General features: G+C 31.5%; 1 protein-coding gene and 1 long non-coding RNA gene across 4 annotated transcripts in view; one reads left to right on the top strand and one right to left on the bottom strand.

Moving 5' to 3' along the window:
* Window positions 1-13,716, bottom strand: part of LOC115884075 (trehalase-like) — a 51,552-nt gene that overhangs the window by 10,789 nt on the left and 27,047 nt on the right. For all 3 annotated transcript variants that reach the window (XM_030902557.1, XM_030902537.1, XM_030902547.1), the window contains exon 5: window positions 7,982-8,513. In XM_030902557.1, coding sequence (XP_030758417.1) covers window positions 7,982-8,513 — 532 coding nt within the window. The remainder of the gene's footprint in view (window positions 1-7,981; window positions 8,514-13,716) is intronic.
* LOC115884084 lies at window positions 5,121-5,429 on the top strand. Its single transcript, XR_004050497.1, has 2 exons — window positions 5,121-5,339; window positions 5,392-5,429. It is a non-coding gene; the product is annotated as an uncharacterized LOC115884084 (long non-coding RNA).

Genomic DNA, 13,716 nt, shown 5'->3' with positions numbered 1-13,716 from the left:
CGGTCTCTCTCTCTACCCGAGGTCACCACTTAACGATCAATGCTACCAACTTAAATATGTATAACAATATAAGAAATATATATGATAATATGAAAAATAATATGTCTTTAACAATAGTTTACATGAAATATACATAATATACAGTTAATAAATACAATATACAGGGTGCTACAAATTCGAGGTACGAGCATTGGTATCTCGGTAACCGTAATAGATACGAACATGGTTAAATTGGGGCAAAGTTTCGCTTTGGGATGTTCACCAAGAAGCCATCAAAAAAGTTTTAAAAATTTCAAGGATTGCTGAGTTTTTGAAAAAAAAACGGATTTTCTTGAAAATTAATTATATTTTTTCCTGTCGTTACTTTTAAGAAAATTATAAAACTAATTGCACATTCTCATAGCCACTTTACAAGAGCTATCTGACAGTATTTTTAGATTTTCAAATTAGCTGATAATTTGTGAAATACAGAGGCAAACTTAATTTTTTTAAATACGGACCTGCATTTTTTATTTCAGATTTTGAAAGAACTCGGTCTCCTAAGTACAATGATATGCCACACTTAATTTTTTTTTTGTTTCGGACATTTGAACACAATTTATTTAAACTAATTTCAAATCCGGTTCTGTTTTTTTTTAAATATTTAATCTAGTCATCGTTATAATATTGAGATAAGCTTTCAAACTTAACAATGACGTGTGGTAAAACATTGAATATGGAAAATCAAATGCAATAAAATGATAAAAAATAATATACAAATGAATACATTACTTCAAGTAATTTGTAAAAGTGAAATCAATACATTTCAACATTTACAATAAATAAAGAGTACAAAATGCATTCGGAAGTATAAGAAGAAAGTTCAAAGAACTATAAATAAAATTGAACGAAAAATAAATTTGTGCAATAGGGAGGGTGGTAACCCTTTCAAATATGTGGAGCATTAGACACTAGTTTGTAGAAGTTGATTTATTTATAATAACTACGACTAATATTACGCATATTATTAGATCGCACATTGAGTTTTCAAATTTACAATAAAAAAAGTTAAAAATTATATCTTTAAATTGCTGATCTGGATATAATTTATTTGAATCTTGGCTCGATTGTCCTTATTCAATGTTAATTAGCACTGATCAATATTGTTGCGATGAATATAATCAGGTTAAATAATATAAAAAACCAGACTCGGATTTAGACTATTTTAAATAATACCTAATTAAATAGTTTTGTTGTTGTTAAGGTACCGAAAACAAAAAAAAAGTATAAAGTGTGGCATATCATAGTACTCAGGAGACCCAGTTCTTTCAAAATCTGAAATAAAAAATGCAGGTCCGTATTTAAAAAAATTAAGTTGGCCTCTGGATCTCACAAATTATCAGCTAATTTGAAAATCTAAAAGTACTATCAGATAGCCCTAATAAAGTGGCTAAGAGAATGTGTAATTAGTTTTTTGATTTTCTTAAAAGCAACGACAAGAAAAAATAAAATTTGTTTTCAAAAAAATCAGTTTTTTCCAAAAAACTCAGCAATCCTTGAAATTTTTAAAACTTTTTTGACGGCATCTTGGTGAACATCCCAAAGTGCAACTTTGCCACAATTTAACTATGTTCGTATCTATTACGGTTACCGAGATACCAATGCTCGTACCTCGAATTTGTAGCACCCTGTATATACCTATTTATAGTAATAAATAACTTTGGCAAATAAACTATGAACCATACAAATGCAGGAAATGTTTTACAATATACAAATAATGAATAGGTACATAAGATAATGGGTAAAATGTAAAATATATTTTAAATTTTGGGGTTTGAAAATCGATCTAATTTAACAGAAAACATTCAATATCTACTAATAGTGATGTATTATTATTTGCATTCACAAAATTTATATGTATATTTTGCAAGTATCAATGTTCGAAAAATTATATTTGCTAATAATACAATATCATAGAAAAAAAGGCGCCAGCGATGGCTATGAAATACAGATCGCTGTCATTTTATATGTAAAATTATTCTAAAATTTTTGATTTTCTTGGGATTTAGGTTCGGGAAAAACGCTGATTATTATTATAAAAACGCTGTTTTCATTTGGTTTTTTATTATTTTTCTTGGTTTAAAAAAAACGTTTTAGTATAACCAAAAATACGAGGAATAATTATGTTTTCCATGTATTCTACAATATATTTATTAATCCGTAGTATCTAACTAGCGTGACGTTATAAATCTGGCTCCGAGGCTGTTCTATTAGAGACGGCATTGGTCTGATAATTAGAAATGTCAAAAGCTGATAACATTTTACTTTTGACAATTATGACATTTCGTGTTGATTTTTGCAAGAAGAGTAAGAACTGCCACTTGTTTTATTATTTTCCTTTTCTATTTCACGAAAGTAAATAGTTACCTATCTGATTCGTTCAGGCACTCAGTTTAAAGAATATCAGTAACTTTTTTGATAGAGGGATTTTATATTTGCCGTGTTGGTAAAAAATAACGGTCAAAATTCAAAGTTATTCATTTTATAGACTATAAGAGCTATTAAAGTGAATAATTCGAAGGACATGTTTGAAAAAGTGTAGTTCGAAATGTTGAAAAAGTAATAAATTAAAATTAATAAATAATTTGATTCACTTTCACAAAATTTGTATTAAAATGACCGTCCGTCCGTCTGAGGACTCTATTGAAGTCTTTGAAGTCCTCTATCAGTGCTGCCAACGCGGTGACTTGATTTTACTCGCCTATCAAATAAAAATACGCACAACGCCAGAAAATAACCCACCGAATTTTTTTTTTAGTTTTTAGTTAAAAAACATATTTCTTGATAATATGGCAACATAGTTAGTAGATTAAATTTACAAGAAAGAAAATCCAGAAAAGATCCAGTGGTTCTCAAAATTTGAGCAAAAAATCATTTTTTTTTGGAAATTTTCAAAATAAAATAATTCCGTTATTTTGGACTTATTTGAAAAACGATAAAGAGAAAATATGTTTCTTTTATCGAGATCTACCACCCCTTAAAATACTTGCACTTATTTCTGGGACACCCTGTATAATATAACGGTACTGTAATGGAGCTACGTGGGTGTTTAAAAGAAAATAATACATCTTCGATTATACAGGGTGATTCCTGTAAGTCGGTCATGCTTTCGGGAAATGATAGGGGACGTCGAAATATTAATTTTGATATAGCACACTATCGGTTGAAAATGCCTCTTACGCAAGATACAGAGTGTTAAAGTTTTTGAAAATTTTAAGAAATTTTGTAATAGTTTTTTAACAGTTGAAGGTATCGTTATAAAATTTTATTAAGTATAGGAGTCTGCCTAACACAGACACTTAAATGTAAAAAGAAGAGCTTTTAGTTTCAACCCGTGGCGTAGATGTGATACGCATCGAGTAATTTCTTCAAAAATAGAATATAGTACGCCACTGATAAAAAATAAAAATTTCAGAGTTTTTTTATTTACTCGGTATATTTCCAAGAAAAAATGTCTCTTGCAACTTTTTCCTAGACCTAGATTCACGATTTCCAAGACCTCTATCCACGTGCCGAGTTTGTTTCCAATCGACCTATAATTAAGAAAAATCCTGATTATTTCGCCCATTTAGATGCATCGGTTCGAAACGTCGAGGGCGTCATCCTATAGCCCGTCCCGAATTATGCCGAAATCGGCTCACATTTTTCTTCAATATCAAATCCTTAGTCCCACCTTAATGAAGATGTAAACAAAACGTCGTATCCAACCGTGCAGGGTGAGACAGTGTGCACCGTCGCTCACATAGCCTACCTAGACGTCAACTTTTGACGTTTCTTACGTCAAAACTAACTGCTACAGTGTCACGTGTCGTACACGGTCAAGTTGGCCTTGGTCCAGACTATTGACATACCAAATTTCATATAATTCTTTAATGGTGGGGTTTTATAGTGCACGAAACGTCGCCAAAATATCGTGAAAAGATGGAGCTGTTCGAGTCTCATCTAAATTCTGAGTTTCAGCTTCCTAGCTCACATAGGGCCCGAGTTACGACGCTCCAAAGACCCATTTTAACTTCCTCATTGGCTTACGCCTTTTTCGATCATTAACACTTTTCGTATCGAGCTAGGAAGATGACACGCATCTTGGTAGCTCGTGTGTCACGGCCATGAATATTTACTCTTGAGATGGATCTTTGGAGCGTCGCACAGTGGAACGGGTTAACACAAAGTGAGATCGTTCAAACTTTAAATCTATGATTCAAACAGAGAATAACATCAACAAACTAAACTGCCCGTCAAATTAAATACCACAGCGATTTTTTTACTCGTTTTTAACGAGTTGTAACTTTGAAAAAATGGACCGATTTTGTTGATTTTTTAGCATATTAAAGATCGTTTCTCGTAAATTGATCTGATTTTTCTATATTTTGTATGAGATTTAGTTTTTTATGATATACTGGGTGTGAAAAAAAGGAATGTAATTTTTGTAATTTTTGTGTTGCTGCCATTTTGCAAAAAAAATAACTAGAACTATAAGTTCTGGGTATATAGCTAAGACTAATATCTCGGGACGTATTTGGAATTTTTACGATAACTGATCTGGAATAAAAGATAATCAATTTTTACTCTAACTTGTGTTTTTTCTACCTTTCTTAAGAGATATGCTAACAAAACTGAAATTAACTTTAAAATTGTACGATATTCGTTACTTTTACAATGTGAAATTAAAAAAAAATGATTAAACTAACGCAGTTTAATACAGGATGTCTTAAAAATACGACCAGCGAAAAAGTAAAATTATTTTTTTAATATTCTGAACTTAACAGACCATAAGGTCTCATCAATTCCAGATGAGTTATCGTAAAAATTCCAAATACGTCCCGAGATATTAGTCTTAGCTATACCCAAAACTTATAATTCTAGTTAATTTTTTTTGCAAAATGGCAGCAACACAAAAATTACAAAAATTATATTCCTTTTTTTCACACCCTGTATATCATAGGAAACTAAATCTCATACAAAATTTAGAAAAATCAGATCAATCTACGAAAAACGATCTTAATGCCCACTTGCACCGTTTGCATAAACTTTGTTTAAAGGCTAAACAGTGATTCTATACATATTTTATTATAGTTTGTAGCAGCCATAACAATGTGGGGAATCTTATTTGGTCGTAGCTCTACCTGGAGAGTCAGTTTTTTATTTAAATCTTTTTTTGCGCCTTGCATATTTGAATTCGATTCTCATTTTACTCTCGCTACTGTACGCTGAAACAACTATTCTTATTGTATTCATTTTATTATCCTGTGGCCATAAAGTGTAAAACTGTACTTTTAAAAGTTAGTAGAAAGGCTTGATAGGTAAGATTGTACCATATATATAAAATTTTCCCCCTGCTGAGTAAATGTATAGTATTTTAGATACCAAGAATAAAGAATTTTCGGAGTGTTTTTCGAAGAGTTTTCTTTGACTTGAGCGAACCCCTAACCCTTTATAAGAGTTTTGTTACAAGTTAATCACTGTTTAGCGTTTAAACAAAGTTTATACAAACGGTGCAAGTGCGGGTAAATATGCTAAAAAAAATCAACAAAATTGGTCCATTATTTTCATTACAATTCGTTGAATAAGAGTAAAAAAATCGCTATGGTATTTAATTTGACGGGCAGTTTAGATAAAAACACACAAACATCAAAGTTTTTGAACTATATAAATTGAGATTCGATGGGATTCGCCTTATCACTTATATCCATATAATTGCTGTAGTATACATAAAATAATTAACTAGAAAGAAGCGTCAACTCTGTGTTAAATCGTGGAAACACGATACGCCACCGAAAGCCTTCGTTGTCGTCTGGAGAACTAATTTCCCAATTGACAGGTTGACATGATAAGGACATGATGGCTTAATTTTCACTTCCGTTTCCGGTTATTCAATGGCGGGCCCTCTTTCAGTTCAAATGTATTTTGTATTTTTTCTTTTCATAAATAAAACCAAAAAATAATTTATTCACATATATTTATTTGAAGTATGGAACAACGTGACTAAATAAACATAAAAATATAGAGGATTGTATTGTTTCAATACCAATTAGTTAATTATATGTACTTTTAACGTAAATTAGTTAAGGTATAAGCATGACTTACAGTAATTTGTAAATAAACACACGTATTCGCAGACTTCAAGGACAGAAAACGGACACAGGGACATGAAAACGGGAGCCTTATACAAAAACCTGAAAACAGAAAAACAAATTTTTTTATACTAAAATTAACAATCTAAAAATATCAATAGGTATAAAATATAAATATACTGTTTAAAAAAGCGTCCATTATTCCCAAAGAGACCTGGCTTATAAATCAAAAAGAAGCAAAAAGAGACTTTTAGTCGGATAACATAATCAGATTATCAGTCCGATTTATTGCATTATTGACAATAAATCGCACATATTGGAGATAAATGATGTTGGCTATAGTTAAAAATGATCTTACCTTGCTGTAAATTGTTTCCATTTTCAAAAAAATCGCCGATCAAAGAGATTATAACACCATTTTCTTGCATCTAAAAAATGTAAAAACAGTGTTTATTTACTACCTATTTTTCATATACATGGGACATACCTACTACTGCAGAAACGTCATTTTCTCCAGGATTCTTCATGTAATATATATTTTATATACTTTATTACCTTTATAATTATAAATTTCAGCAGAAATATTAAATTGAACTTCCAAAACGAAACTAAACGGAATGAATTAAAATGGCGTAGAATATTTTCGAATTTGTTCTAGAACAAATCTGAAGTTGTCTCTGAAACTGAAATCTGTCAATTCTAAACTGTGAAGTTAGACAATAGTTAGACAAAAACAACGCTGTCCTTGTCTAGGCGGCCATACTTGTCGTGAGGAGAATGACAGGAATGACACTGATGACTGTTTCCAATTTTCCTATTTCACTGTCACCCCCCTGGTAGTATAGCAAACATTTATCTGCTACCGTCTGCTACCGTGACAGTTTGACAGTTATGGAAAAACAAAATTTGAGCGTATAGGGACAAAAAGTCGTTTTTTGACAGTTGATTATAGCAATCATAAAGGATATTCCTTAATAACATGTTAATATTTAAAGGAGTGATTCTTGAACCTATTCTAAGAGAAAAACTTCGTATGAATGTATGTTCTAAACATTAAAAATGGTACATTTTTCCAAAATTTTTTTTTCATAATGACTCTGATGTTATAGATATCTTTATGAAACTTGATCCATGTTTTCTATGCAGCAAAACATCTTTTTGATGTTCAAACGAAATTATTTATTTTAACCAGTGGCATCCGCAAGGGTTTTATATAGAATATATTTTGAGAAAAAATGGTACGCCACTGACTTGTCTTAAAATAAACATTTTCAAAATCTTCATTTATTTTTAAATAATTTTTGTCTCTTCATTTTTTTTTCGTTGGACGCATAGTTTTTGCTTAAAAAATTAAAGTACTTCAGGGGCAAATCGCTAAAAATCTGATGCGTTGACTGTTGTGTTGAAATCGTTTCTTCTTCGACTGGATGGAAATTGAGATATACAAGACACTTTTTTTGTACTTAAAAATAATAATTTTTATGCATAGAAGACGTGCATCTAATTGTATAAAGACATCTATAACAACATCAGAGTTAGTATAATATAAAAAAATTGAGGCTAAACTAGCCGAAGAAAAAAAATTAAAGTTTCATGTTAGTCTGCGGGGTCATTTAAAGATGGTCATGTACTTCAGATAAATAACGCCCACGCTATCTCCTCCTTTCTCAAAAAGGGCCATTTTAATTTTAACTTACTGTCTGTTAAAATTTTTTTAAAAAATAATTTTTTAATTATTGTTCCCGAGTCCCGAAAGTACCGAAGGAAACGGGTATTAATTTCGAGTGCCGGTTCTTTGATGTCTCAAAAGAACCGGGAACTACAGGTACTTTCGAGACAGAGACTTCCCGGTTCTGAATCCTAATACTTACCTAGTACTACGAATTCCTGTAATGGAGGCCAGCCGTTTGGTAAATCCCATTGTTCGCCGCTCTGTTCGACAGATGTTGGTATACCACCAAGGTATGTGTCGATTGATTCAGCTTTCATATACTCTGCTGCTTTTTTTCCGTATTCGGATTTCTTTTTAAGGTCATAAGCTTGGGCCCAAAGCGGCGCAAAGTTGCTTGCAAAAAACACTTTTCTATTTCTGTTTAATTTCGTATCGTAATCGTACCAAATACCATCGTCCTTGTCATAAAAAACTGCTTCTATGGTATCTCTCCATGTTTTGGCTCTCTCCGCCCATTCTGCCTCTTTACCTGTATTCCCTAAGCCTCCATAATATTCTGATAATAGGCTGAAAGATTTGTAAAGAAAGGCGTTTAAGTCCACAGGGGCAATTCTTTTCGTATCTATACTGGTTAAGTTACTGCTAGTCTTTCCATCTCTATCAAACAACCAGCGGGATGAAAAGTCCCATCCAGATTCTGCACCAGCTTTTAAAGCGATGTAACAACTTGCCTGAAAAAAAAGAATATTACTATTTCGCGCTTTCCACTATGCGAGCAGCCAGGAGCGCAAGTGTTGTCTGGCCATGCTAACATAAAGATTTGGAATTTTTTGAAAGTTTATTTTTTATTAAAAAAATAATATCTTGATATACAGGGTGTCCCAGGCTGTGCGTGCTTAGACGTTTCTAGAGAACTACAATATTTAGATCGAAGATTTTTTGCACATTACTGTTCCACAACGAGATCTATCGATTAAAAATATTTCCAATATGGCGGTACTTCCGGAAATACCGGAAGTTGACAGCAACTTTCTTATTTTAAATAGGTACCCCCATTTTTTATTACATACTTAAATTCTCTGTATAATTTATGAATTTTGATATCAAACACTCTATACCTAACATTAACCGTTTTTGGGAAAAAAATATTTATAATTTTTGGAGGAAAAAAACTGTCTGTCAAAAAAATCTGTATAGCCTAAACGACAAATTTAGTGATTACCACAGCCACTGGGGCATAAAGAGAAGACATGTGGCTATTCTAGTCCAAAAATTAAATTGTTTAGATGTCATATAATATCGGCCGCAGCTGTCATGGAATCGAGCGATTAAAAAATTATCATAAACCATTTTTTTCAAATGGAAACCCATTTTTTTAATTTTACTAGTGAAAAGGTTTTCAATTCATTACTTTTTGATTATACATGTTCCTATACCTAAAATATTATTATTATAATAGTCTATAAGAACTAGCAACGTTTTCGAGAAAGTATTTTAAGACGTCTGGCTCTTTGATATATCTTTTACTATGCTCTCTGGAACAGCATGCGGCCCGTCTGGCTGCCGATACCCGTTATGTTCACTACTGCTCATCGGAAAAAGATCCTATATTTTTTTAAATTTAGTCCAATAAATTCTAGTATTGAATATAAATCGAACATGTCTCCGTAGCGCAGTGCATAGAGTTTCCGACTACGAACCGAGGATTCAGAGTTCGAATCCGGGTCAGGGCAAGGACTTTTTTGTTTTATTTTCGTATATATTCTGATAGTAAAGTATTAAATAATTCTGGTGATTCAAAAAAAAATAAATATTTAATATTTCACTATCAGAATACTATCTTACTATCGAAAATAAAATAGAAAAGTTTTTGTCCTGACCCGGATTCGAACTCTGACTCCTCTCTTGATAGGCGAAACCTCTACGCGCTGAGCTATGGAGACTCGGTCGGTTTATATTCAGTACTAGAATTTAAAGGACTAATAAAAATATAAGAGCTCTGTCACATTGGAACCCGCTTTATAGTAAACTTTTCGATTTTTGGCTTATTATCAACTACAAATGATGCAATTGATTGTAGTAAATTCAATTTTTTTGTAATACTAATAATTAGGCAGAAAAAGTAAATAATTGTGCGCAATGTAATAAAGAAAAAAATATTGTTTTAACAAATGTCTAAAAATCTTCAAAATCGTTTGTAGTTTTATGTAGGAGCAAAAAAACTGAACCAAAGTTTCTTGGAATTAGGGAATTATAGTAAAATTTGGAAATTAACATAGTTTGACATAATGGCTTTAGTTGTATACAAACTACAAACGATGTAATTGATTGTAGTAAATTCAATTTTTTTGTAATACTAACAATTAGGCAGAAAAAGTAAACAATTGTGCGCAATGTAATAAAGAAAAAAAATATTGTTTTAACAAATGTCTAAAAATCTTCAAAATCGTTTATAGTTTTATGTAGTAGCAAAAAAACTCAACCAAAGTTTCTTGGAATTAGAGAATTATAGTAAAATTTGGAAATTAACATAGTTTGACATAATGGCTTTAGTTGTATACAAACTAGAAACGATGCAATTGATTGTAGTAAATTCATTTTTTTTTGTAGTACTAATAATTAGTCAGAAAAAGTAAACAATTGGGCGCAAAGTAATAAAGAGAAAAAATATTGTTTTAACAAATGGCTAAAAACCTTCAAAATCGTTTGTAGTTTTATGTAGTAGCAAAGAAATTCAATGAAAGTTTCTTGGAATTAGAGAATTATAGTCAAATTTGGAAACTAACATAGGTTGACATAATGCCTTTAGTTGTATACAAACTACAAACGATGCGATTGATTGTAGTAAATTCATTTTTTTAGTACTAATAATTAGCCAGAAAAAGTAAACAATTGGGCGCAATGTAATAAAGAGAAAAAATATTGATTTAACAAATGCCTAAAAATCTTCAAAATCGTTTGTAGTTTTATGTAGTAGCAAAAAAATTCAATGAAAGTTTCTTGGAATTAGAGAATTATAGTCAAATTTAGAAACTAACATAGGTTGACATAATGTCTTTAGTTGTATACAAACTACAAACGATGCAATTGATTGTAGTAAATTCATTTTTTTGTAGTACTAATAATTAGCCAGAAAAAGTAAACAATTGGGCGCAATGTAATAAAGAGAAAAAATATTGATTTAACAAATGCCTAAAAATCTTCAAAATCGTTTGTAGTTTTATGTAGTAGCAAAAAAATTCAATGAAAGTTTCTTGGAATTAGAGAATTATAGTCAAATTTGGAAACTAATATAGGTTGACATAATGTCTTTAGTTGTATACAAACTACAAACGATGCAATTGATTGTAGTAAATTCAATTTTTTTGTAGTATTAATAATTAGCCAGAAAAAGTAAACAATTGGGCGCAATTTAATAAAGAGAAAAAATATTGATTTTACAAACGCCTAAAAATCTTCAAAATCGTTTGTAGTTTTATGTAGTAGCAAAAAAATTCAATGAAAGTTTCTTGGAATTAGAAAATTATAGTCAAATTTGGAAACTAACATAGGTTGACATAATGTCTTTAGTTGTATACAAACTACAAACGATGCAATTGATTGTAGTAAATTCATTTTTTTTGTAGTACTAAGTGTTCCGTTTAAAAAAATAATTCCCATCCACTCACACTTTTTTGAGTCACCCTATTAGTTTATAATCATCTGCTGATGATGCTAACATGGTTAGCGAAACCCGCGTCCAGTGTAAAAGTAAAAGTGTTTTGGTGTATTGTGGTGATTTAGTGTTTTTATTTTGCTCTAAAGTATGTTCTAGGATGTATTCCAGGAAAATATTTGAACTTTTATACGGTAGCTCAAAAAAGTGTGAGTGGATCGGGATGATTTTTTTTAAATGGAACTCTCTGTATATTATTGCATTTTTGGCTTCTTTTCAGATCACTTTACATATAACTAAGATATGTGTAAATATATTTCCATAGTTTCAGAGATATTAATAAATAAATAAAAAATATATATTTTTAAACCTGTCTTAAAAAAATATTAAAAATACGAGAACTGTCCTGAAATCAAAACTATATTAGATATTTACTTTAGATGGTCTGTACTTACTTTGCTATAAATATGGTAATCGTATATCATACAGAATTTCAGGACAGTTCTTGTATTTGTAATATTTTTTTAATGAAGGTTGAAAAATATAAATTTTTTATTTATTTATTAATATCTCTGAAACTATCGAAATATATTTATTCATATCTTAGGATTATGTAAAATGGTCTGAAAGGAAGCCGAAAATGCAATAATATACAGGGTGTTCCGTTTAAAAAAATGATCCCCATCCACTCACACTTTTTTGAGCCACCCTATAGAAGTTAAAATATTTTCCTGAAATAAATCCTAGTACATACTTTAGGTATGCACTTTGGTTAGCGAAACGCGCGCCCAGTGTAAAAGTGTTTGGGTGTAAAAGTGTTTTGGTGATTTATTGTTTTATTTTGCTGTGTAACATCGAAGGTTCCAACCCCCAACTGTAATGAACTTAAACAAAATTCCCAAGTTTTTTATTTAAGGAGCTACAGATGCCCGACGCACTATTGCCGGACCCTGTATACACTCACCGGCAAAAAAAACCGGCCACTAAAAACTAGTCCCAGTTTCAGAGTTGGATTTCTCGGGAACCGCTCATTAGATTTTGATGATTTTTTTTAAATTGTAAATTAATTCCTTCTTAACGGATGCTATGTCTGAAATTTTTATTCCGAATTTATTTTAAGCACATACAGGGCACAACAATAAGACGAAGTTTTTTGCTCGAACTTTGTAACACCCTGTAGGGCGAAGCAGCTGTAGTAGCTATTGCTAAATCAAATCACATTGTAGCCTCATCTTTTGTGAGCATTGTGTTTTTTTAATCACGACATTATCTCTGTTTGTATTGGGGATACGCTGCTTTAAAACGAACGTCTCGGAAAAATGCTTTGCAGGCAAAACCGCGACCAAACCAATTCACATGTAAACGCGCAAATTGAAGACGTGCTCGACGATGTTTTGGAAGTAGCTGGGGTCCTGTGGCAGACCTCCTTGAAGACAAGCTGTTTTATTTTAGTCTTCTTTATTTACTAGTTGGATTGTTCTCTCACTGACTAGAGTTCTAGGCACGGCTTGTAGCAGATGTTGATTCTGAAATGCTGTAATTCTACGATTTCGTAAAGTATTCAGGACAATTAAAGCGGTCGTCAATTGCATTTGTCTTCCGTTTTCTTCCGGAACCCACTCGCCTGGTGAAATTTCCCATTTCCATATACCGATTCCAGACATTCGGGACTGTTGTTCGAAGTATACCCAGGGGATACATAAAGTTGACTTCAGCCATCCTCAATTAAAGCCACAATACGAGCAACATCCGTCATAGATAATGGCATTTGACAACCGTTGTTGTCATATTGCAAATACTCATAAATCCGTTTTCGCCTATGTCGCGTCGCGTCCGTCGCCTTGATTATTTACACATAAAACTTGCTGCCTGCGAAGCATTTTTCCGAGACGTTCTTTATAAAGCAGCGTATCTCCAATAAAAAGAGAGATAATGTCGTGATTAAAAAAACAAAGCAATTTTTTAGCAATTGCTACTATAGCTGCTGCACTCTACCTCTACAGGGTGTTGCAAAGTTCGGTCAAAAAAGTTCGTCTTATTGTTGTGCCCTGTATATGCTCAAAATAAATTCGGAATAAAAATTTCTGACGTAGCATCCGTTAAGAAGGAATAAATTTACAATTTCAAAAAAAATCATCAAAATCTAATGAGTGGTTCGCGAGAAATCCAACTTTGAAATTGGGATTAGTTTTTAGTAACCGGTTTTTTTTGCCGGTGAGTTTATATCACTCTATATTTATTTTCACTCTTTACTGCAATATTTAAAATATATAATTTTT

Source organism: Sitophilus oryzae, unplaced genomic scaffold (assembly GCF_002938485.1).
Source record: "Sitophilus oryzae breed Bouriz unplaced genomic scaffold, Soryzae_2.0 scaffold_111_pilon_pilon, whole genome shotgun sequence".
Lineage (NCBI taxonomy): Eukaryota > Metazoa > Arthropoda > Insecta > Coleoptera > Curculionidae > Sitophilus > Sitophilus oryzae.
The sequence above is the reverse complement of the archived record's forward strand: the minus strand, read 5'-3'. Positions and strand labels throughout refer to the sequence as shown.